The sequence below is a fragment of the Dermochelys coriacea genome, chromosome 2, assembly GCF_009764565.3.
Source record: "Dermochelys coriacea isolate rDerCor1 chromosome 2, rDerCor1.pri.v4, whole genome shotgun sequence".
Taxonomy (NCBI): Eukaryota; Metazoa; Chordata; order Testudines; family Dermochelyidae; genus Dermochelys; species Dermochelys coriacea.
The window spans coordinates 88,020,761-88,046,476 of NC_050069.1; the positions used below are offsets into that span (position 1 = coordinate 88,020,761).

At 37.5% G+C, this 25,716-nt stretch overlaps 1 protein-coding gene across 50 annotated transcripts in view; it reads right to left on the bottom strand.

Annotated features, from left to right (window-relative positions):
• EPB41L3 (erythrocyte membrane protein band 4.1 like 3) overlaps positions 1-25,716 on the bottom strand; it is a 192,086-nt gene that overhangs the window by 11,281 nt on the left and 155,089 nt on the right. For 11 of the 50 annotated variants that reach the window (XM_038388982.2, XM_038388995.2, XM_038388991.2 and 8 more), the window contains exons 11-18: positions 22,480-22,655; positions 18,507-18,724; positions 14,215-14,778; positions 9,977-10,030; positions 7,893-7,928; positions 7,661-7,726; positions 7,024-7,215; positions 68-142 (exon numbers count right to left, since the gene is read on the bottom strand). In XM_038388982.2, the coding sequence (XP_038244910.1) occupies positions 68-142; positions 7,024-7,215; positions 7,661-7,726; positions 7,893-7,928; positions 9,977-10,030; positions 14,215-14,778; positions 18,507-18,724; positions 22,480-22,655 (1,381 nt within the window). The remainder of the gene's footprint in view (positions 1-67; positions 143-7,023; positions 7,216-7,660; positions 7,727-7,892; positions 7,929-9,976; positions 10,031-14,214; positions 14,779-18,506; positions 18,725-22,479; positions 22,656-25,716) is intronic. The other 39 variants (XM_038388996.2, XM_043508073.1, XM_038389015.2 and 36 more) reach the window with 17 other exon arrangements.

The window sequence follows — 25,716 nt, forward strand, 5'->3', positions numbered from 1 at the left end:
AAAGCAAAAGAGTAACTCTGTGCCAGTCTATTTGATTGCATTTTAATAAATTATGTTTTGTTTTTACCTGGGACTCCAGGAATGTAGTACTTCCCTTCTGCAAAAATATAAGTTTTTCATATTTTTCTTTTTCTTCTTTGGTCTAATGAATAAGAGAGGGCCAGGGAGTAGACACTCTTAATAACTGAAATCCATTTTTACTCCATACTCTACAAAAACTTATCTATGTTTCATACATTTCTAATGTACAAGCAAACTATTCATTGCCAGACTATTTCATTTGAGAAATAGCAAACAAAATTAAACAGGAATGATTGTAGCAAAGCATTTTCCAAGCAATAAAAAAAAAATCAAGGAGTACATCTTTGCTCAGGACACACAGGTGAATGAAAGATAGACACTGGGATGGATTTTAAGCAGCAGGCTACAACTTTATTAACTTACAACTGGGTATGGATGGTATATAAGCACCCCATCTCATATACCAGACATTTAACGGGGTCTAGTGTGGGTTACAGGGCTCCTACCATATAACCAAAAACAACCTGTCCCACAGGGCCCAGCCCATTTCTGAGTCCTCTCACCCACTCGCCTATTCCCCATGAGGGGGACAGAGGTTACAAATGGGGGATCTCGGTCCGTGAAAACTTAGGTCTCATTTACCACTGGTAGCTGGCCCTTTTAGCCTTTATGTATATGGGACACAGGCTGTAAATTGTGACAAACTAAATATTCCTAAATAATCCCTCACTAAGAGACTTCCAAATCCTATTCTTCTGTACCTCAACTGTGCCTCCATAATGATTCAAGGAAAGTGAAAAACCCTTTGGAAACTGACAGTTTGGCCCAGTGTAGGGAAAAAATCCTGATCCCCAAAGAGTTATTGGCCAGACCTATTCATTCCTATCCAGCATTCTGGATACAAAACTCACTGCTGTTACAGCTAAAGGCAGGGAGGGGAGAGCAGATGAAGAGGCAAGAGGCTCCTGAAGTCCAGGAGAAAGTTTAAATTGTTGGGAGGGATGTGGCGGGACCAATCAGCTCCTAGTCCCCCTACTCCCTAAAGCCAGCCAATGGGAGGCAAGAACCCAAGGAAGAGGGACACGACTTCTGCATCTTTGGGCATGGGTTTTACTCCATCCATACCTTCTCAGAGGGGTCCATCCCCTTTTCTGGTCCAACACCCCACAATCTCACTTATTGAGATGTGGGTGGGGATATTTCTTAGGCATGCTCTCTCCCCCCTTACTTCTAGGGCAATGCATTTTCTTGGCCAAACATCCCCCGCAGTGTGATGAGGGAGAGAGGTAGAATTGTGGAAAAATCTGCATCTACTATAACATCCAGTGTATTATTTTTTTATTACATTTTTTGCAAGTATTATTGCTGAAGTGATAAAAGTGTAATCTTTCAACATCTAATGTGACATGTATTCTACATGGTTTAGTCACTTGAGAAGAATACAAATTTTAACAATGAAAAAACAGACAAAATAAGGAACATTTACAAACTATGCATGAAAAGGTAACTCGCTGAACTTCAGGAAACAAATGGCTACTACTGGTTGAACCTCACTGCCAAAAGCTGTGTGTGTTTGTTTTTAAAATCACATTTTCCAATTTTTAAAAATGTTAGTCTTTCCCCTATTGTTGTGTGAAACTGAATAATGGACTATACATTTCCTTACAGTAATCTTAAGTGTTACTTTTAAGTGTACTAAACAATTCTTAAGTGAGATTTAAGTAGACTGTATATCTCTTTGAATTGATTACATTATTTTAATAAAACAAGTGCAATTGGATGTTATCAAAACTCTTATATTAATATATCGTGTTCCAGAGGAACCATGCAATTTATTTAGGCACAATACATTTCCAGTACATACAAAATACCATAATTCTATCACTGAATGCACTGGAGAGATCAGTGGTGCTTAGTCAAAGTAAATGGGGCCAATATGACTTAATTTACAATACAGATCACAAAAATCAGTAGGTGATACTAAAAACTAGTATCTCCCAGTTTTCTGTATCAGATGTTACCAAATGGGTTAGTAGAGAGCCTAGAACAATTTTAAGGTAACAATAATTCAAGGACTGATTTGGGGAAGACAAGAGTAACAAGTGGGAAATCGTGTGCTGCGTTGAATGAAACTTATTATGGGACAGATTGTGATACCCTGACTCCTGCTGAAAAGCCCCATTAAAGTCAGTGGGGCTAACAGTAGAGAAAGATTCTACTCTATCTGAGAAAGAGTACTGTAATCTGACCCTAGCTGACTGAAAAATAAAAACAACTGTCTGAGGGAAGACTGTTGTCATGAGACAATTCTCACAGCATCTGAATACTCCTTGACCTTTGTCAATATGGGTGAACTTGTATCCTATCCTCCCATTTTTACACTGGCTGTGGGTTTCCAAGTGGAATTTGAGGTATTGATTTTGACCTATAAATTGCTTGGAACCTGCCTGACAGACACTCACCTCTCTGGGCAATACTGGAGCAGGAATCCCTTTGGCTTATAAGAGAGACAGCATACTGAGGTGTCATGTTTAGTGAGGGCCCTTCGCTTTTGGAATTCCCCCTCTCACCGTTGGTCCACAAGAGCCCTCACCTCAGTGAATCTTTAGAGCATTTTGCTGAACCTCATTTATTGGGTGGGATTTTGGGGAGAACTGAGGTGTATAAGGTTGGTGAAATTGAGTGGCATGTATGGTTTTGAGAGAGAGAGTTTAGGTGGTTGGTGAGGGGGAAATGGCTGTTTTTGTGGGGAGTTTGTTTGCTACTGCTGGTTTCTGTCTTGCGTATGGACTTGGGCTTTTATTTTGTTAAGGTGCCTAGAGTCTCAGATAAATAACTTTATGGTGCGTTCAAAACAAAAGTAAACAGGGATTTTTAGTTGCTTATACATTTTTATCACGCCTCTCTTGGTCATATTTGGGCACATTTATCAAAATGACAACCAAAATGATTTCTATCAAATAGTAATAAGAAAAAAAAGCCATTTCAATAACCACCTCTTCCACTGATAATAAATAGCTTCCCAGCCATTGATTTCAAAAAGCCAAGGTAAACAGATGAGTCTTGCACTGTATCCCAGAAGGCAGCCAAACAGACTCTGGCATAGTGCGATTTCTAAAGCTAAAGCTGTCCAGCATGAATGCTTTGTCATCTACTCACAGGGATTCATCCCTTGGGGAGGACAGCAAGAGCATTCCAGCCAATTGTAGCTACCACTGATGTATTGACGTAACAGATTACAGTGACTATAAAGATACCGCCCAATTCATGAAGGTGTCATTAGCTGCTATTCCAAGTATAAACTCTCAGGATTTTCTCAATACAAGGGGACATAATCTGTGCTCTCATATTCATGTAAACCATCTATGAAGAAATTATGTTTTATAGAAGAGGCACTCAGAGATTTAATACATTTCGTATTGCTTGGTTACTTTTATGTGGATTAAACTTTATCTGATGTTAGAAAGTGTGATCTCTCTTTGGGGGGAAAAAAAGAGTTAATTTAGGAAATGTAATGGCAGAGAAGTTACTGTACCACATTGTTAGAAAAAGGCGTTACTACTTACTGCAGAACTGTACAGAATTTCCTTTGTAAGGCCCCACCCAGTTCAGCAAAATACTTAGGCACATGCACAGTTTTAAACATTTGAGTAGCCCCACATAAATCAACAGGGTTATTCGCATGCTTAAAAATACACATTGTGCTCTATACTTCCTGAATCAGAGCTTAAATACAGTGTTTAGGAATACCACCTTTTTACTATACCAGAACTGGATTCCTACTATGTCACTACATTTTTAGGAGGCTCTTTCTTAGGCATTTGTAGGGTACCAATCACCATCGTGTCTAAGCACGGCATATATTGGATGCAAGTGAAAGATCCTTAGGATCATCCCTTTCTGATTCCTGGCTTAGGCTTCCTTACAAGTCTGAGATTGTACACAATCCCTGAATGCATTGCCCTGATCTGCGTAAGCAGTTCCTTGTAATATTTGGGGTCCAAGCTTTTCTGAGTGAGAGTCTGTTTCTGTCTTCAGGTATTCAAAGAACAGGATGCTGAGGAATGTTTCCAAGCATACAAGTGCAAGCTTCTCCATATTTTCCCATCATTGTTTTTCTGTAAGTACAACCCAACAGGCATTCGGTTTCCAGGATCATTCAATCACTGCACTATAATGCTAACAGTTACTGACAACTGTAATAATGCTTCTGGAACTGGATTAAGAATATGGGTTTTCTCATGAAGACCACTGGTAACAACTTTGAGTCCCTACCGACTTGAACTAGATTCAAACTAGTGGAAGGCTCCATATTCCCCATTCTCTTTGAACTTTTAGAAATGGTAAGGCAGCTTCGTGCCTTAGGTTGCTTTGATGTTACAATACCACTTCTGTCAATATTGTAAACCATACAATTTATGCTTAACTTAAAAAGAAACATTTTTGTTGGAAACAGAGTAGCAGCCATGTTAGTCTGTATCTGGAAAAATAAAAGGAGTACTTGTGGCACCTTAGACACTAACAAATTTATTTGAGCATAAGCTTTTGTGAGCTACAGCTCACCTCATCGGATGCACGGAGTGGAAAATACTGCATGCATCCGAGGAAGTGAGCTGTAGCTCACGAAAGCTTATGCTCAAATAAATTTGTTAGTCTCTCAGGGCCACAAGTACTCCTTTTCTTTTTGTTTGAAAGTTCCTCTACGAGCATTTCCTGACCACTTAGTGCCCCAGGTTTTACTTTTGGCAATCTAGCCTTTCAAGCTGGTCGCAAATAAAAATTTATCACGTAGTTTACAGCTAATGCCTACAAAATGTTAGTCCGGATTATGAAATTGGAAAATTAGGCATAACTAACACAACACCATCTTCAAAGTTCTAAATAACTCTGCTCCTCCCTACCTACTCCCTCTTGGCACCCCCTCCTCCTCCTCTGCTCTGCCAATGCTTCTGACCTTTGTCTAAGCATTTGCCAGATTTTCATACAATTGCCTCTATACCTTCTTTCATAAAGCCCTCTAGGATGGTTCACACCCGTCCCCCAAGCTCATCAGACCCCTTAACCCTATCCACATATAAGTCCCTCTTCAAGACCTACCTCTGCCATGCTGCTTATAGTGAACCTTACTGATTCATCTGTAAATTGCATATAAATTGCCTACTGTTCTTCCCTTTTCCCTGACCTTTGCCTTTAGATTGCAAGTTCCTCAGAACAGAGAATGCCTTTAAGGGCTTGGAAAATACCTAGCACCTAATGGGAGCGACTACAAATAAAGTACATAGAGGGTAATAGGATGATAAGGAATCGACAGCATGGATTTGTCAAGAACAAATCATGCCAAACCAACCTCATTTCCTTCTTTGAAAGGGTTACTGGCCTATTGGATGTGGGGGTGGGAGGGGTAATACATATGCTATATCTTGATTTTGGTAAGGCTTTTGTGACACAGTCCAAAATGACATTCTCATAAGCAAACTAGGGAAATGTGGTCTAGATGAAACTACTATAAGGTGGGTGCACAACTGGTTGAAAAATGGTACCCAGAGAGTAGTTATCAATGGTTCACTGTCAAACTGGGAAAGCGTATCCAGTGGTGCATGGCATGGATCAGTCCAAAGTCCAAAACTATTCAATATTTTCATTAATGACTTGGATAATGGAGTGAAGATTGTGCTTACAAAATGTGCAGATGACACCAAGCAGGGAGGGGTTGCAAGCACTTTGCAGAACAGGATTAGAATTCATAACAACCCTGACAAATTGGAGAACTGGTCTGAATTCAGCAAGATGAAATTCAATAAATGTAAGTGCAAAGTACTTCACTTCAGCAGGAAAAATCACATGCACAACTACAAAATGGGGAATAACTGGTGAGGTGGTAGTCCTGCTGAAAAGGATCTCGGGGTTACAGTGCATTATAAATTGAATATGAGTCACCTACGTGATGCAGTTGAAAAAAAAGGCGAATAATCATTCTGGGGTTATGTAATGGGGTTCGCAACCCCATACTGAGCATAGGCAGAAGGGAGAAGAGAGTCTTTCCTGCTTATAGGTAATCAGGCTGACCACACCCCAGCACAGATGCTAGAACTGTCAATCATGGAGACATGCATCCACAGGTCAGACCAATAAAGAAAACAAGCCCAACTATAAAGGATGGAGAAGAGAGAGAAAGGGGGCAGAAAGGTCTAGGATAGAAGAGGGGCAACAGGCAGCCTCTGAGAAACTAACAAAAGGAGACCGTAAGCCCTGGAGTTTAAAGGTTGGTAGACTCAATTTAAATTAAGAATTTATAGACTGGTTTAATTGCAGATGAATTTAACGGGACCAATTAGGAAAAAGCTGGGACCCCTAGAGAGACTGCACCAAGAGCAGTTGACAGATATATTAACAGGAGTGTATATGAAAGACAAAGAAGGTAATTTCCTGCTCTACTTGGTACTGGTGAGGCCTCAGCTGGAGTACTGTTTCCAGTTCAGGACGCCACACTTTAAGAAAGATGTGGACAAATTGGAGAGAGTCCAGAGGAGAGCTACAAAAACGATAAAAGATTTAGAAAACGTGACCTATGAGGAAAGGATAAAGAACTGGGAATGTTTAGTCTTGAGAAAAGAAGACTGAGGGAGAGTGGAACCTGATAATAATCTTCAAATACGTTAAAGAGTTGTTATAAAAAGGACTGTGATCAATTCTTCCCCATGTCCACTGAGGCAGGACAAAAAGTAATGGACTTTATTTGCAGTAAAGGAGATTTAGATTAGATATTAGGAAAAACTTTCTAACTCTAAGGGCAGTTAAATTCTGGGATAGGCTTCCAAAGGAGGTTGTGGATTCCCCAATATTGGAGGTTTTTAAGAACAGATTGGACAAACATCTATCAAAGATAGTCTGGGTTTACTTGGTTGTGCCCCAACACAGAGGGCTGGACTTGATGACTTCTCAAGGTCCCTTCCAGCCCTACATTTCTATGATTCTGAGTCTGATGAAAAGGTGGTCACTGACCTCTTCAGGCACAAGTGGTTCAATCATAGGAGCTTCCTCCTGTCTTGTAGCAAGCCGAACTGGAGATGTTGAAAGCCTCTTCTCCCATTCGTTAGACACTGTAGTGTCTGTGGAAGTTTCCAAGAAGGTTCGTTTCAGTTCACTTATATTTGTCTGGTGTTTCATCAGGTCTTCTTGATTTTTGTCTAGCTCCTGGATAACATAAAAACAAGAGCATTTTGTAACTTTCACCTAAGCTGCCAAAATGTAAAAATCAAAACGTGTAAACTGGTTAGTGAAGAAGGTAGTAAGTATTTTAGCGGATCAGGGATCACAGCACTAACACAACACTTGTGAAAATGTGGTATTTTGAAGGATAACTGCACAGAAAAATCTAGTTCATGTGAACAATAAAATACTCCTAAGTTTACCCGTATACACTATAAGCTATACCTGATAAAGAAACTTTGAACATATAGATACACAGATATTTATGGAACAAGGTAAAGAAAGCCATCATAATCTGAGAAAAAAATAGCCATTTAATTTATTAGAAGGTGGGAGTACACGGTTCATGCATCATAGTGCAGATCCACAGGTTTACCACTAAAACCAACACACATGTACAGTACATGCACTGGTATATACCAATACCAACCTCTAACATAAGATTACTATGTTTGACATACACATTTTCACCCTTTATTCGCTTAATCAGACTATTCTGAAAGAAGTGAAAAGAAAGGGAAAGGTAAGGGACACAATATTCAAAGGATTCAAAATGCCGTTCTATGCATTGCTTTACAGAGACTTGGCAAATGGCATGCTGAGAGATACGAATACTGCGGACACCCACAATTCAGTAAGGCGCATGGACTTCCATTCTTTACCTGTGCTTTGAGATCTCCATCTTCCTCTTGATCCGACTGCCAGCACAGGAAAGATTTGAAAACAAAACCTTACCAACACAAATCAATGTAAGGTGACAAAAGCTGATCCGTATATTTTATAAGGCTAAGATCACATTTTCTCTCTACCGAGAGCACTGGAGAAATGGATGGACACATTTATCAACCCAACCTTGCATAGTTCTCAGATCTAATACAAGAGCCTTCTTTTAAACTTGCTAAGTGTGAAAAAAGGATATTAAAACTTCATTTTTGTGTATGTCTGTGTGCTCAAATATTCCCAGACCCCTCTATTCATTTATGAGCCAGCATTCAGACTTTCCTACCGAGATGTAATGTATTATATTTTAATGCTAGTAATAAGAGCTTCAGATCTACATGACATCAAGAGTTTAAAAGTTATAAATAATGGTCCACTAGCAGTCTCCTATAAACTTTGAAGCAGGATAACAGTGCACAATGCTGCCTACAAAGCTGGAGCATCATCTAATTCCATAAAATTCTATTTCACTAATTTTATTTGTTCTCTCTGTGTCTCTGTGAGTGTTTTTATACACACATTTTAACTATATTATGTATATACTGTCTCTGGATCCACTTATAGGAACTGCACTATGGAATGGCATATTCATTGGGACCCTAAATTTTTTGAAGTGACTGATGATTTCGTTTGCTTCAGTTTGTGAGTGCTTAACTTGAGACATTTGAAAATCAGGCCCTTATTAGCTGTCAGGTGCTCAACACTTTCTGAAAAATCAGGTCCCTAAAAATCAGGTCCCTAATCATGTTGGGAACTCAAAAGTTCAGGGTTCCAAAATCTCTACCTGTGAAAATTTAGCTTAAATGTTTTCAATATATCCTTTCTGTTTAGTTAAAAATAAAATTTTAGATAGGAAACACTTAATATAGAATTATATTTTTCCTATTGGTATCAACATTCATAATGTCACAGTTTCATAATGGGTTCTGCTGATTTTTGGGACACTATTTTCTTGTTGATATTTTTAAATTTACACTTAATTATTCAAATAACTGCAAATTCGGTATTTAACATTCACTTTATCACTCAATTAAAGTCTACTGTATTTACAGGCAAGATCTGATTGCCATTGATATGCTGCATACAGAATATTTCCCTGATGGTGATTTTAATTATAATAATTTGAAATAGTGATTGGATCATTTTGAAACCCTTTCATAATGTATGTGATAACACTAACAAATTTAGTTTCGTGAGCTGTAGCTCATGAAAGCTTATGCTCAAATAAATTTGTTAGTCTCTAAGGTGCCACAAGTCCTCCTTTTCTTTTTGCGAATACAGACTAACACGGCTGCTACTCTGAAACCTGTGATAACACTGTGGCTTTACCTCATATTGTATCAAATTCATTCCTGGTGTATGCAGTTGCAACTCCATTAACTCCACAGAAGTTACACCGTCTTCTCTGGAGTTTTAATAGGGCTGAATTTTGTGTATTCAGTATACTTACTATATTGTATATGTTTTTAGGTTTTTGTTTGTTTGTTTATTTGAGGAAGAGGGCTAAGCTATTTATTTTCATCCTCTGAAAATAATACATGCATTCTAAATGTTACATGTTAAACAGAATTCAAGGCACAGTCTCAGATATGATTGAGCAAACTTGAGTACATTCCAGGAGGAGAAAAATTCTCCCAGGAGAAACTTTTGAATATCTGTCTGTTCTCCCTTTTTATACATTTAATTATCCTTAACATGGTCATCTTAAAACGAGATGTAGTCCATCTCAGTCAGCACTACAGACCAAGAAAACAGCATTTGTTCAAGTTACTTTACTACCATCTGTTACCTACACAATACACAAAGTAGTTTAGCAGAATTTCCAAACAGAAACCCAAAATAAAATGAATCTAGAATGGATGTTTGAAACTTAAGGAATCAAAGAAACTCTTCAACACACACATATACAGAAAGGCATCTAAAGTACAGCAACAGAAGCACAGAACAGTGCTAATATACAGGATCTGAGAGAGGTGAAGCTACATGCTACATTCTTTGATAACTATATCCTGGTGACTGTACAAACCTCTGTGGCAGTGGTTTCACCATCAGCTGCAGTATCCGTCTGTTCACTGTCAGTCTATTTTGTTGCACAAGTAATCAGGTTCCAGGAGGTACGCAGGAATAAAGAATAAACCCAACTTGTCAGTAAATGCAGGTCACAGCTTGAATTGCTAAGTCTACATCCCTGTGGCGTGGCTTTTTAAACCATATATAATTTAAAGAAGCAACATAAAAATGCTATATTTAATAAACAGAACAGACTTAGAGGAAGACTCAAGGCATACCATATGCAGTATATGGGTTTACCATAACAGCTTGATTAGCCAAACAAAACATTATCTGAAAAAAACGTTAATTGAATCACAGGTTTTTCCTCTTAAGAAAGCCAGGTGGCTTTTTTAAAGAACTAAAACCTTGTAAGTATATATATAATTAACAAACTTTTCCCCCACAGCATAAAAATAAATAAATAAATACAATTCTGTTAATCAATTGTTTATGCTAGTATACATAGTTACTGTGGTGTTTGATTTTGTAGTTAGAGGGAGAAAAGATAAATTTTTTTTTAAATAAAAAAGCTACTTTAACAGTCACCTGACTTTCAGCCCCTCATCTGTACAGATTTTATTATTGTCCCCACATTTAAACATTATGAGGCTGTCTGCATTACCAAGGAGTTCAAGTAAGTATATACAGTTATCTACAGTCCACCTATGTCATGTATGGCTCACCCCACATTTGTTAGTGGTAAGATAGAGCTGCCGATATTGTTTCTAATATTAAAAATGGACAAACTTACCATTTCAAAAAAAGAATACAATTTTAAACACTTTTCATTCCAATTAAAAATACTGACCAAAAAACCCCAAAAAAACAAAAACCAAACCAAGTACAAGTGCTAAAAATGAAACAAAGCACAGCATGATACAGCCTAATGTACACCTACTTTTTAGGCTGCACAAGTAGAACATTGACACGGTCAGGTACATCTTGGAATAGACAATATGAGTGTCAATAATTTAACACAGATAGAGCCAAATTTAGGTAACTCCTCATGAGGTGGTTGTTAAAATGGTTAATGGGCTTGCAGATCCTCAAAACAACAACTTTAAAAGAAAAAATTAAATATCATTAAGTACCATTAAGTCATCTGCCCTTGATCTGCATGCACAACTTTCACTAAAATCAGTGAAGGTTCTTCAACTGACCAAGGATCATAAATGGTCATAAGACTATATATAAAGTAATAAAAGTTACGTAATTTATAGTTAAGACAATACTCTTCATCCTTAAGTCTTATCACCATGAAGAGAGAGGAAAAAAGGCAACACAGTTGAAGATATGGATGGAAGGTCAGACTCCACTTTGAATTTCCTATCTTCAGTCAGTTTGTGACAATTTTAATGTTACTTTAAAAACACTTTTGATACTTCCTTCATTGCTTTTGGCTATCACTCCTTGTTTTGAAAAAAGGGTAAAGAATGTGCATTATTCATATGCTAGCCAGAACTGATTAGGTCATTTTGGTCTACTGGGTACATACAAAGTAGTATATACAATTTTCTAGTAAGTGGGTTTGACTGGAGAGGCTACTTTTTTTTTGTATGAAAATTTAGTGCCAGAATAATTCATAAATCAAAATACATTGATTATAAACAAAGTGTTATAAAAAGATTCTGTAAAAGTAGCTGCTTTGCTAGTAAAGCAATCACTCATTTTTTTGTACTAACTAAAAGATAAGACATCATTACAATTTTATAAGCAAAACTGTTTTTGAGTTAAAACAGTACAACTAAAATCCAGTTTACACCTGTAACTTAAAAACTATCTGAATAGAGGAGTCCAGGTATTTTTTAAAAATAAATAAAAAAATGTCTGGGGCCAAGACACTGTAATGCTAAATTTTGGCACAGATTGTTATTACAATAGTTATGACTGGAAAGAAAAGGCTGTCAAGAATTTTTATCACTAAGGTGTGAATCATGCAGCTAATGAAATATAAAGGGACAAATTCTGCCCTTGGACACACAGCCTGACACCGATGCATGTCTCAGGACAGAATGTGGTCAAAGAAGCAGTTTTATCAGAATACGGTCCATAGGGGCAGGATATTTATTGTAGCTCTTAAACATGTCATGCACATCATTGGGTACACTACTGTTAACTAAAAGTACACGTTCATACAGAGAGGTTTTTTTCTATTTCTTTCTTAATGAAACTGAAATTCTAAATGAAATACAGAAATCAGTATATAACCACGATGGAGAAATCTACTAATTAACCAATCTACACCAAGAGGCTAAACGTTGATGTTATTGAACTACTTGTCAAATAAAGATTTGAAGTCACTTAAAAAGCAGTGAAATGGAGGTTTAAGAGGCTCAGCAAGGCAGATTTCACCAGGAACAGAGAGTTAAAAGAATGGCTGGTTAAAATTATAGACCAACTGTAGTGCTCTGAATGATATGCAGCTGCTGGAACTAATTGGCAGGCTAGGGGATACGAAAGAAAAAAAGATAGCTATATTCTGATAAGCTTCAGTTGCTTGTCCTCTAGTTTGTGACAATAACTGCTGTGATTTGTTTTGCCGATGTAATGCAGACATGCCCAACTTTAAAACATATTAACTTTCATGCAATATTTTGAACAAGAAATACATCCTGGATTAGGCACAAGTCTGTGTAATTTGCCATACAAGTATTGATTCTGGGGTAACCATTATCACAAAAGGACTAAATTGCAAAGTTTATTTTACACATTGTTATTATGATGATATTCATTTTGACCACTAAGTCTAATACCAAAAGAGGTGGTCATTTCTGAAAGAAGAATACACAAATGGATTATATAAACATTGCTTTATTATTATTTTTGGCTATATACTCTGCTTCTATAACAGACAATATATTATTATGTTTTTACTATTATAATCATCTGAGTGCAGAGCTATTGTAAGTTGAAATTTAATGCTATCTCAAAGTGAAGACATGAAATGAGATAGTAAAATGGATCTTGGATGCCTTTCATCCTAAATTGTAGTTTTTTTTCTTGAAGACTAGAACCAAGAACATCTAAAGAAAATGTTTAGGTGCAAACAGATGCAACTCTGGCATTCCATAAAAGGGAATCACAATCCTATGCAAAAATGTTGCTGAAACTCATGGGGCAGATTTTAAAAACCTTTAGAGGTGAACAGAATGTGCATACAATGCAAATCAGACTAATAACTGCATGTACAAATGGCTAATGGTAATTTATATATGAAACTACCTGATTTGTGTCTGAAAGGACAGTACAATTGTGCACACAAAACAGGCATGTAGTTGTGCATCTAAAGATTCTAAAAATCTGACTCCATGCTTTTACTCTGTCAGCATAGAAAGGCTCAGGATTAAAACAGGTACCAATTACGCAGTATCTGTTATACAATCAAGTAGATTCCCTTTCTTCTTCTTATATGTAATGACATCCACATTTCTCACCAGCACTACAGATCTTGTTGTCAGGCAAATTGCTTTAGCTGTATTTTGTTATAAGCCCATCCAGTTTACTGACAGAAAGCACTAATTCTGGTAGTGCTAATTTAAAGCACCAAGTGATAACTAGGAAATGCTGCCGTTGCAATTGAAAAACATATCAATGCAAATTTTCGGTGGAATGCTGCACTGAATGGGATACTAGCTGAATCTACAGTAGAGACAGGATCAAGCCACAAAGACCAGATCCAGATTTTGACATTCAAAGTTTGGGATATTAGGAACTGGGGATTTTGCTTGGCCTGTTACAAAATTAAAGGCTATTTTCAAAATTCTGACTCTGCTTTGGATTCTGAGCACCCCCAAAATTTGGGATAGTTCCAATTATTAGTTGTTTGATATGTAACTATGCATGCAATTGTACTTAACTACTTGCTATTTAAACAACTCTTCTACTGTCTTTAGTAAAAACTAGTATTAACTGGGAAAAACTGATTGGAAGAGAGAGTGAGTTCAGATATTGTTCTCTAGAGTTGATTTGAGGCAAATCGTAAGTGTAATTCACTGCATAACTGATAAAGTTTGAACCAAGCTGCTACCTCATTTCACAGTGTTGTGCCTAACCCTGGGACCCAAGCTGCATTCCCAACACAAAAAACTCTTACATATCAGCACAGACAGAAATGAGGTTCTGAAAGTAGGACCACTATTGCAGCATTCTAACACTGTTTAGGACTGAAGCACTGAACACAAAAAGAAGTGTGTTCTATGCCGAGGTACACACCTCTTCCTCTGAACTGTCACTCAGGTCATTGTCAAGTGAGGCACTCAAGGAGGCCGCCTTGGGCTCCAGGTAGCAGAGGCACATAGCCAGAGGAAAGGAGAGAGTGAGAGCATATGGCACTGAGAATGAGGCAGATAGCAGAAAGAAAAAGATGAAAAGGAAACAAGGCACAAGGGATGGTGATCGGATGGGAAGGTAATGCTGCACACTTTCAGGCAGGAAGTTGGTTTCAGAGAGGTTAGGGAAGGAAAGGTAGCCGTCATCATCCAGGAGAGCAGGAAATGACTCTGGAAGTTGCAAGGAGAAGGAAAACAGTGTTCCACCGTTACCAGCTTTTTGCTTATAGCTAAAAGCCATGTCTTGTTCATCAGAGCAAACTCTTCCTTTTCTATCAGAGTCCAAGTCAGACTCACTGTGCATTTGCATAATGTCTTTAGATGACTCATAACTTAATGGATTTTGAGCATTCTCCTTACATCTTCTATGAAGCTTTGTTGAAAATACAGGGGGACCAGACTGTGAGGTTGATGAGGAATGAAATGAGTCAGTGCCAAGCAAAGATGACTGATGAAAGAGAAAGACCAGCAAACAAGGTGCAGAAGCAAAAGGACAAAAAGAAAACTGTAATTAGTTAATTTTCTTCTGCGTTTATATATACAAAACTCACAAAACAGAATTTTAACACCAAAGCTTTTCACTGCGTTAAATGAGACGAATTCTCAAGTCGCATGCCAATTATTAGTGATGGAGGGTTGCAGCTTACAAAAGCAACTTCTTCACTCAACATTTGTCTGTCCAGTCATATGTAATACACGATTTAAATAAAAATCCTTTAAAGGAACCTTGTCTATGTGCACCTCCAGATGCTGTGGATTCCCATCTACCATAAGTGCTTTCAAACATGAAGTACATGGATAACAACAAAAAAAACCCTAAAAACAAACACAAAAATCCCAAAACAAAAAAAGGCATTGAAACAAGGGAAAGAACTTCTAATAACTATTCTGCTTATGACAACATGTCCTGTAGTCCTTACTCAGTCAAGTCAGTGGGAAATTAGCCTGGGCAAGGACTAAACACAAAGTGGGAGATTTTCTGCTCAGTGTATTTAAATTTCTGGTCTCACTTCTGTTTTGTGATTGGGGCCATCAAACCCCAAATCAATTTGGCCACATGGAAAGAAGCCTCACCTAATAATCAAATAATGGTTCTAAATAACTTTTCAGAAGGCTCAGGAATGGCCCTCTTCACCAGGGGCTACACGAGTACACTGTGTGACTTCCATATCCCCTGGAAAAAGCAACTGCACTGGCCCCAAACAGGCCACTAGGTACAGGAGGTTTGGGAGCAGGCTGGAGGAGGGGACATAGGATCCTTGGCTATGCAGATGCAACGTCCCCAACAGCACCTCATTGGCTGTGCCAGGGAATGTCATTGCAGTCTATGGGCTAGGGTTCTAACTACATGAGCCTTGTGGGTAAGGGCTGAATTCCATACAAAGCCAAATGCCTCTGGTTTTGCGCTCGAAGAGTGATTTTTTTTAACCCTTTATGCACAGGCAAAAAAATGCAGCCAATACTCTTGCTAGAAAGTTCGCTCTACCTGTGAAGAACAGGCATGATTTACTACTTTTTCACTGAGATGCAAGAATGTTAGAAGGGCATTCAACAATTAAAGTTTAAATAAAATGTAAACAAATAAGACAAGACAACAATGGTGCGAGTTGCCATGAGGGAATGCACTCTATTAGTGTGCTGTGAAACTATCACATTCCCTTATAGCCTCTCACTGGCATTCTTCAAAAAAAAAAAAAAATAGGCCAGTAGATTTAGCGTAATGTTTGTTTATTTTTAGACACACTGGGTCAAATTCAATATGGCCCACTGTGAATGAATGGAACAGAGAACCAGCTCCATTACGCAAATTGCGACAACTTGAACTGCGCCCTTTATTACTCTTCCCAGACCAGTTTTCTACATTTCATATGCATTTACATTCTTACACCTGGATCCCAAAACCAGCTCCATGTGGGAACAGGTACCTCAACAGAGCCAATTGGAAGATAAGGGGCCTTAATGCCATATCCTGCAATAACTGCTTACTGTGCATAAACCTTACTACGTATTTTAGTAGCAGGAGCTGGTCCCCTGAAGATGAACATTTACATTTAAAAAAAAATACAGATTTTTCCCCATTATTTTCCTTTAGCCTAGTCTTCAAACAGATCACATAACTACACACTTCCTGATTCCAGTTAATTTAGGTAATGATGCATTCAATTTCATACCATTCCAGAATTTAAAAAAACAAGTAAAAAGCATTTTATAAATTTTAGATACTTAATATAACATCAATTTTAAACATTATTCAAAATGAATTCCTTTTTTAACTATCTGCCAATAATTTCATGTTCAAGTGCTATGTTCAAGTCCATACTTGTTCTGAAGTGTCCAAAAAGATAAAATCTGGATGAAATTACTTTATTATACGTAATATATGCACACAAACATTTATTTACAATATGAAGCCAAAAGTCATAATTTGTAAATTCTTCCTCTGCCAGTAATATTTTAATGCATTTATTTACATGCCTGGAGAATTAACATTTAGAATTTCTCCTGGTACACTAGTTAGATCTGCAATGCTTAATTCAAACTGTAAAATTCCTTATCAGAAAAGCTGAAAAACTATATATAAAAGTTTAGATTTCTTTGAATAAGAATCAAATTGAAAACTGGTCCAGTTGCTTCTTCAGGCCTGATACATGTTCCCATTTAGGTCAACTACAAAACTCCCAGGGTCCTCAACAGAAACCAAACTGGGTCTTTAATAATATTTTAAAATTGCAGTCCTCTTAATTGATTACTTAAACACAATTTTTATTTTTGGAAAATAAATTATGTATTCTGGGGGTGGGTAAGTAACATCACAATGTTATTCTGAAACTCTCATTAGCAATTTCCAGCTATATGTCTTCTTTGAACTGCAGCTCACCCTCCTGCTTGAGCAAAGTTAACAATCCCATAGGGACAGCATTTATTTCCAGTGGACATTTTCTTTTTTTCTCCCCTACATTTGAATTTCAATATAGTCTTTTCCATTCACAATCCATGTTAAAAATTACAAAGGTATTATTTTTTAAAGAGAGCTCTAAAGGGTGGTCTCGGTTTTGGGGTACAATTTGCATCTGTAAATTTTTTTCCTGAATTTTTGCACCTGCAACTTAATTGCAGGTGTCAGTTTAGGGACTCGAACCTCCAATTACTTACCTCATTGCAGGCACATCTCATGTAGTGAGAAGTGCAAGCTCTCAGATTTGTATCTATAATTCATTTTGTTGGGGGTATAAAATGTGGGGGTGCAATTTTGTGCTTCTAAGCAGAAAGGCTGGGCCTCACCTTTTTTGAAAATGTACTCCTTAATATGGAGCATCAAAGTTCAAGAAATGTCCGTTTGCATTATATCCTAGATACAAATATTTCACACGCTGTTTTTTTCTGATGTAGGATAACAGGAAGAGTGTTTGGCTGCATATTTCCCGATTCTACCTGCCTTTTCCTCAGTGATAATCTCTGAAGTTCAGCATCTGCTCTATTTGATTTACTCTTTATCAAGAATAGAACAAGCTGAATTCCAGAGTTATTGGGAGAGGAGGATGGGATGTGGTGAATGACAGAAATCTATACCACATGACTGAGGAGTAGAGAAATGCCAGTAAAAATAGGCTTTTCAGTGCAAAGCTACATAAAAGGGAAGCCAACACCTTACTAAGCCAGAAAAAAACATGCTACAGTACACTAGCACCGAACAGTTAGGTGTAGAGAATATATGCCCATTAAGTATGTGCTGAGGTATGGAATGTGACCAGAAAAAAAACTCCAAGTGGTTCTTCAAACACTGAACTGTGCAAAAAAACCTGAAAAAATATTGTTGCCCATTCAAAAGTGAATAACAAAATAAATAAATAAAACAAAAACAAAAAAGAAAGAGCAAAAGTGTATTATGTAAATGCCACTTCTTTTAGATGTTCCCTGTTGAAAGTCATATCTCACTGACTGCTAAACCAAACTGTTTCTAAACCAAATAGCAGAAAGCATGAATTAATTTTAAACACATCACCTACTCACTCTCAGAGAATATATAGCACCATACAAAGTTTTCTTGTTATGCGTTTAATACACATTATGCTTCTTCTTTTCCTTACTGAATTTTGCTTCTCTCTCTAATAATTACTGTGGTGCGCCAAGTACTTCACAACTGGGTGAGTTAAACAGTAAACCTGAAAACATTACCTTTGTGTCATGGCGTATTGCAGAGACTGGAGTGATTTCCTCTCCTTTTTTTTTGCCCTCTTCCTCATCTCTTTCTTCCTCTGCTTTCTTCTCTGGAGTCACAGTGGTTATCAAGTTGGTTTGAGAGATGCCCTTTGTTGTGGCGTACTGGCCAGTACCAACCTCTGCAGCAGACATAGAATCCTTCATGTACATTTCATGGTTTTCATTCACTGATGCTAAAAGCAAATATAATTTAAAGAGATCAAGTCTGAAATAGCTTGTTCTAAAGATCTGAATAAAATTAGAAGCTGGGTTAGTAAAACATTATTTTGCTGAAAACATTAAAATATCATATTTCAAAAAATTGAAAAACATGCATATATACTTAAATAAAAGTTTTATGTGCTTACTTTAAAGGTCTGGGTTGTACAGACATACATACATTATTTTTCAGATGTATGTGTATACACACACTACATTCATAATGCATGCATTATGCATTATTTTGAACTGTTAGTAAGTTGTTAAAGCGCTTACCATGATTTAATATCTGAATGAAATTAACGCATTGCCATATTAGTAGGCCAGGAATGTAAGAAAAAAAACCAAAACTATGACTTCAGCCATGGGTAGAGGAACAGAGGAATTTTTTGAATCTTTGTTACAATATAATTTAAGCAAATCAAATGCACTGTATATAGCTACACTGCATTTCACAAAATGACATTCTTAATGTAACACATGCATAACATCTGAGAAGCAAGAAACAGCTTTTCTCTCTTATTATTATTATTATTATTCAGAATTAAAATCTGACAGTCAAATTTGCCCACAACCTCAAAAACAGGATGGCAAAAATATTGTGTTCAGATCCATTGACTATCTATGTGATTAAGCCAAACAGGATATGGCTTTTCTCAGTATTTTAGGTCTCAAATGTTCAATAATCTATCAAGCTAAATACATATTAATGATTCCAAAAGAAGTAGCGGATTAACAAATACAATACAACTATATGCCTAGATCCTGCACAGGAATAACTTTATGCATATAAGCAGGTCCTAATCCAATGGGATTGCTCACACCCATAAGGTTACTATCACATGTGAAAGTTTACACTAGCCCTGATCCTGCAATTTCATGAAATGCTGAATGTTTCAATCAGATTTGCATTACATAACAATTTTCATGAAAAAACTGAATGAATGCCACCGCAGTAGGTCTATCTATGCAAATTAACATATTTGTAAACCTTGCAGATCGTAATACACTCATAAGAAAGCATTTAAGATTTCTTGTCTCTTAGATGATCTTTGGGGGGGACGGGACTGTTTGGATATTATAAATAAAATAAAATAAAATAACACAGAAGGGTAATTTATGCTTGGAGATACATGCACAGCAGTGAGGTCACTAGTTGCTTGGTAACCAGTATGAAGCATATGAGAATTGGAAGGATCCAAATTAATGAAATATAAGCACCGTTTGCATCCATTTCATGGGGAGAAGGGAGGGATTGTCACTAATATGTTTAAATCACAGATTTCCCCCCTAACCTCAGTAGTCTTCATTATGTATCATCTGTGTAGCATTTGTGATATCCTTTTGTCAGCACTCATTTTTTAAAAATGCAGTCATTTCAAATAAAACTTCTTAAAATACTTTTTTCACACAAAAAAATAATCAAAAACCAATTATGAATGTGGGGTGAAACAGTACAGTACTAAAAACTGACCAAGTAGTTTAGGTTTCTGAACAGCATGCTGGTTTAACCTAAAGGAGAAGCAGAACCTTGATTTCCATGAGCTAAAGAGAAGGAGGAAGGAAGTAATATTAACCTATGCCATATTATCGTTAATATTACATAATCTGAATTAATTTATGTAAAAAGCTATATCTCATATCATGCTAAGCAGCTGTGCTAGACTGGAAATAAGAAACAAATGCTATTTGTTACTCAATGAAGAGAAACGATACACCTGTGAACTTCTATCATATTCTTATGCCATTTCCATGCAGAAAATTAAATTACAACCTTCGTACGAAACCAATGATTCATCTAAATCCTGGAGAAAACTTTGAATGCTGGTTTGCTACACACATACTCGCAGATGCTAGCAGCCCGTGCAAACACTTCTGAACAGCCCCCAAAATACAAAAATACTTTGCAGTGATGGGGCTGAGGAATGCAGCCCAGGAAGGATGTTTCCAGGGATATAACTTCCAAACAATTTTTTTAAACTATTGTACATGCGGTTTAGTGCGTCCCATACTCTGTGAAGTGTTCTTCAGAAGAGTCTTTATGAGGCCAGGATAAAAAAGTCATCACTGGCAGGAATGGACTAGCAACATTCCAAGATGGGAAAGACAGCAAGAGTTTTTATCTATGTGAAATCTGACAACAATTGTATTTTATCGTAACTGTTTCCCATTCAACTTCACATATTTCTGTTCACTATTTTTTAAATTATGTATTTACCCCAGCCTTAACCTCTCCTTCTCACAGTCCACCTCTGCATGTGCTCTCAAATCTCTCGCTCACACCCAGCTTAACTTCACCCACTTCACTAGGCACTCACTCATCCCTTTTTCTGGCTAATGCATCTGCAATGTATCTTGAAGGGAAGGGGCATACTAGGCTGGGTGCCTTTCACAGTCTTCAAAGGCTAGGAAATTTGTTCTTCTCTGGCTGGATTAAAAAGCTGACAGAGCAAAGGGAATCTGCTCTCCCTCAAGATCATCTCTTTTCCTCCTGAGGCCTAGAAAGGGAACTCTCAGTGCAAGGGATTCTTGCTGTCCAGTGGAGATCAGGTACACCATAGGAAGCACATGGGAGCTGGACCTCTGCCTCATCCTGTCTGGATAGCAAGGTGAATGGTAAGAAACATCTCTGTAGCTGGGAGCCAGGAGGCGTCGAGAGGGGAGTTGGCCTATGCAGGTTGCTGCTGGGAATGCCTGCTGAGGTTCTTCATACAGTAGAACTTCGGAGTTATGAACACCAGAGTTACATACTGACCAGTCAACCCCACACCTCATTTGGAACCGGAAGTACACAATCAGGCAGCCGCAGAGATGGGGGGAAAAAGCAAATACAGTACAGTGCTGTGTTAAATGTAAACTATTAAAAAAAAAGGGAAAGCAGGATTTTTCTTCTGCATAGTAAAGTTTCAAAGCTGTATTAAGTCAATATTCAGTTGTAAACGTTTGAAAAAACAACCGTAACGTTTTGTTCAGAGTTATGAACATTTTAGAGTTACGAACAACCTCAATTCCCGAGGTGTTTGTAACTCTGAGGTTCTACTGTAACTAAAATGAGCAGCATGGAGCAGAAGTCACCAGAGTGCTATTTCTATGTCTTGTCCCATCATACTTTGTGCTCCTTATACACCAGTAGCCAACAGATGGGCATTGGTTCCAGGATACAGTGCGTGCACTTGCAAGCAAGGGGGAGCTGGCCAGCCCTTTAGTTCAAGAAAATAACTAGCTCATTAACTTCCTAATCCAGACATGACTACATATAACTGACTGTGCATGGTACGTTCAAAGGCCCAGAGTGACAGAGGAGAACAGCTTCTTTTGAAAGGCAGTGACTTGGTGACTTAGGGGCCTTTGAAAAATCTCACCCTGCTTGCTTAACTGGAGAAAGGTGCTCAGTGGCGTGACTATTTAGCATCACATAACATTTGTCTAGAATAAAAACCTTTTAAAATCCACCTAGATGAACAACAGTACAGAAAAATGTTGGTTCTGTTGCCACGTAAGTCTTATGCTACAAACTGTGAAAAGTTACTAAAAGCAGGAGAAGGGCCAATATTTATTTAAAAGCTATCTACTTACAATAAAGAATCATGGTGAATATACTTACAGGTCTCATTCAGCAGAAGCTGAAGGGATATGAGATCACAAGAGGTTTATAGCTATTCTCTAGCACTGTCCTTTACTATTATAATTTGTGACAAAACTCCGAGGAAGACAATTAAGAACATCTTACCCCCATCTAAGCTGCGAGACATAGTATAACGTTTGCTGGAAGAACGCTCAAAGTAAGGTGCAGGACGGTCTATTAGTGCACTGGCTCGTCTGGTTTGGGCTTGTGTTCTTCCACTGTAGCGGAATTTGGAACCCAGTGTAAGGAATTTCTTTGGTGGTGCCTCTGGTAACAACAGCCTAATACACACAGAACAGTAAAAATATTATTCCAAACACAAAGAATTTATTTTATGGATTAAAAAAATAAACCATAAAATGTTGTGCATCTTTATCTTTGTTCTGTAAACCTCAGTGTAAAGGGAAATATAGAGCATGCCCTCGACATTGGCTAAGTAATTTTGTAATGACATACAGAAAGGCTGAATTTTTCACAAAAAGTCTTTATGGGGAAAATCAGGTTATTTAATGAATGAATCTCTTCTTTTATTAAAATAAAGAGATACACCTCAGCACTCTTTTTTTATAATCATCAAAAAGAGAAACAAAGATTCCATGTTCTTGGGGACTATCAGTTACGCGGCTCGGAAACAGGATAAGGCCCTTGCCTACATTTGAGGTTTTTGTTGATACAGCTACATTGGAGACCAGCCATCAATCCTTGCAGTCAGGCCAGATTCCCAATGTACACAAGGCCCTACATGCATAGGTGTTGGGGCCCCCTGTGCTCTACAATTACATGGCTAGTGGAATTTGCTCTTTCCCCTTCTTACCATGGTAAGTCATACTGCAAAAACTAATCTTTCCTTTGGGGGTGGGGGGAGGGAAGTAACACATTTTTTCCCCATGTGATTGCAAAGTAAACTTTCCAAATAGCAACCAAATGTAAATCAACAGGATGGATAAAAACTGATGACTTAAAAAATAAAATAATCAGATTTTTTAATTTAAATTGGAATTTTTAAATTTAAATTAAATACGGGTTTATTTTTAAACAATAAACCAATTTAAAATGAAATTAGAAATTCACAACCTATGTTAAAGCCCAAGCTTACTGTATCATATTAAAATCATTTACATTAAATACAAAAAAAAATTAAGCAGTACATGTTTGCTGCCAAGTCATGAAGAAAATCAATTCACTGAATTGGTGGAAACCACTGCTAGGCAACAAGTACCAGCGTTCCTTGAAGGGCTAAACCAGTTTGTGACAGCAGTAGTCACTTCTGCAGGTGCAGAGAGACTATATTCTTTCAGTTTATTCCACTAGTTCAGTTCAATTACTAGTTCACTCAAAGCTAAGAAACCAACTGGGAGCTGACATAGCAGGAAGGCTAGTTTTCCTCTTCCAATCTATGAATAAAAAATTAGGTGTGAAAGGATAAGATCTACTAGTTCTAAAATCTTGAAGGACAGTGATCAGAAACAATCAGTTCAATTCACTAATTATAAATAATATTTTCTCAGTTTTAAAGACAAAACATGTTTTAATACATTTTTTTCTTATGTATCCAGAACATTTAAGGTGATTTAATTAAAAAAAAAATCTAAATGCTGTTTTTGTGCATTTTTATTTGCATTTGAATTTCCATTCAGAATGTGACAAATCACAAGTAAAAAATTAATCATCTAGTAAATAAATGCTTCATTCACCATTTCTAGCATAACAAAAATGTAGAAAATTAACAAGCTGGATGAATGTAAATTATCTAGTTGCTTAAATAAATCTATATAGATATAGCATACCCTCCTGATGAGAAAAAAGAAGTACCAAATTTAGTATAAAGGCTATATATTTTTAGTTTCAATTCATCTTATTTTAATGTTTACCAACCACTAAGAATCAGCCTCTCTTTAGGAAAATAACTAAAAAGTACAAATGCAAAGCACAATTAAAATCAACAATTTAAGTCAAGGTTTCCTGCTTGTTGATTCAAATCGAAGTGATTTAAATCAATCTACCCTGCTAAGCAATGCAGCGATATCTGCCAGAGTCTGCAGACAGCCTGAAACAACAGCTCTCAGAAAGGTGTGAAATCTCCCATTCATTTCAATGGTGTGTTACTTTAAAACGTAAAGGTGTTAATTTAGGGTGGGATTTTTCAAGAGCACCCAATGGAATTAGATGATTTTCAATGGGAACTGGATGCATTTGGTGCTTTTGAAAATCCCACTCTCATACGTAAACATTGCTAAATATCCCATTGCTTATTATCTTAGTAAAAACATCCAGCTTGTGTGTTTCTTCCACATTCCCAACTTATCTCAGGCATTTTCGGGTGACAAAAGCCTGGTTGTATCTTCACAGCTGCTAAATCCCTCAGATGCCGAAGGCACATTAAAAAGAAAAGGAGTACTTGTGGCACCCTAGAGACTAACAAATTTATTAGAGCATAAGCTTTCGTGAGCTACAGCTCACTTCATCGGATGCATTTGGTGGAAAACTCTGTTTTTTCCACCAAATGCATCCGATGAAGTGAGCTGTAGCTCACGAAAGCTTATGCTCTAATAAATTTGTTAGTCTCTAAGGTGCCACAAGTACTCCTTTTCTTTTTGCGAATACAGACTAACATGGCTGCTACTATGAAACAAGGCACATTAAATAATTAAAATTATGGGATGGATAAAAAAGTGGATTAAAACATTTACATATGTATCCCAAGAATTATGATTGAATTCTGCAGTTTCATATTTAATTCAACCAAAATCTTATTTTTTTTTTACTTTTACTCAAGTCTGCCAAAATTTTTCCAGTTGCCACACAAGTTGTGTGTGTATGAAAGAGAATGGGTACAGAAATTATGGGCCAAATTTTCAATCAGCCCATTAACTGTAGGTGTTAGACAAACGTTAGCTCAGGGGTGGCCAACCTGTAGCTCCTTGTATAGACACTGACTCTGGAGCTACAGGCGCCAACTTTCCAATGTGCCGGGGGGGTGCTCACTGCTCAACCCCTGGCTCTGCCCCCACTCCACCCCTTCTCGCCCTTTCCCCTGAGCCTGCCGTGCCCTCGCTTCTTCCCCCTTCCCCCCAGAGCCTCCTGCATACCACAAAACAGCTGATTGAGAGGTGTGGGGAGGGAGGGGGAAGTGCTGATCGGTGGGGCTGATGTGGGGGCTGCAGATATGTTACTGTGGCTCTTTGGCAATGTACATTGGTAAATTCTGGCTCCTTCTCAGACTCAGGTTGTCCACCCCTGCATTAGCTGATAACATCATTGTGCACATGAAATGAAAAATGTCAAGTTGACAATCAAATGATGTGATATTTTAAGGTCCAATTAAGGACCAGCCACAGTTGG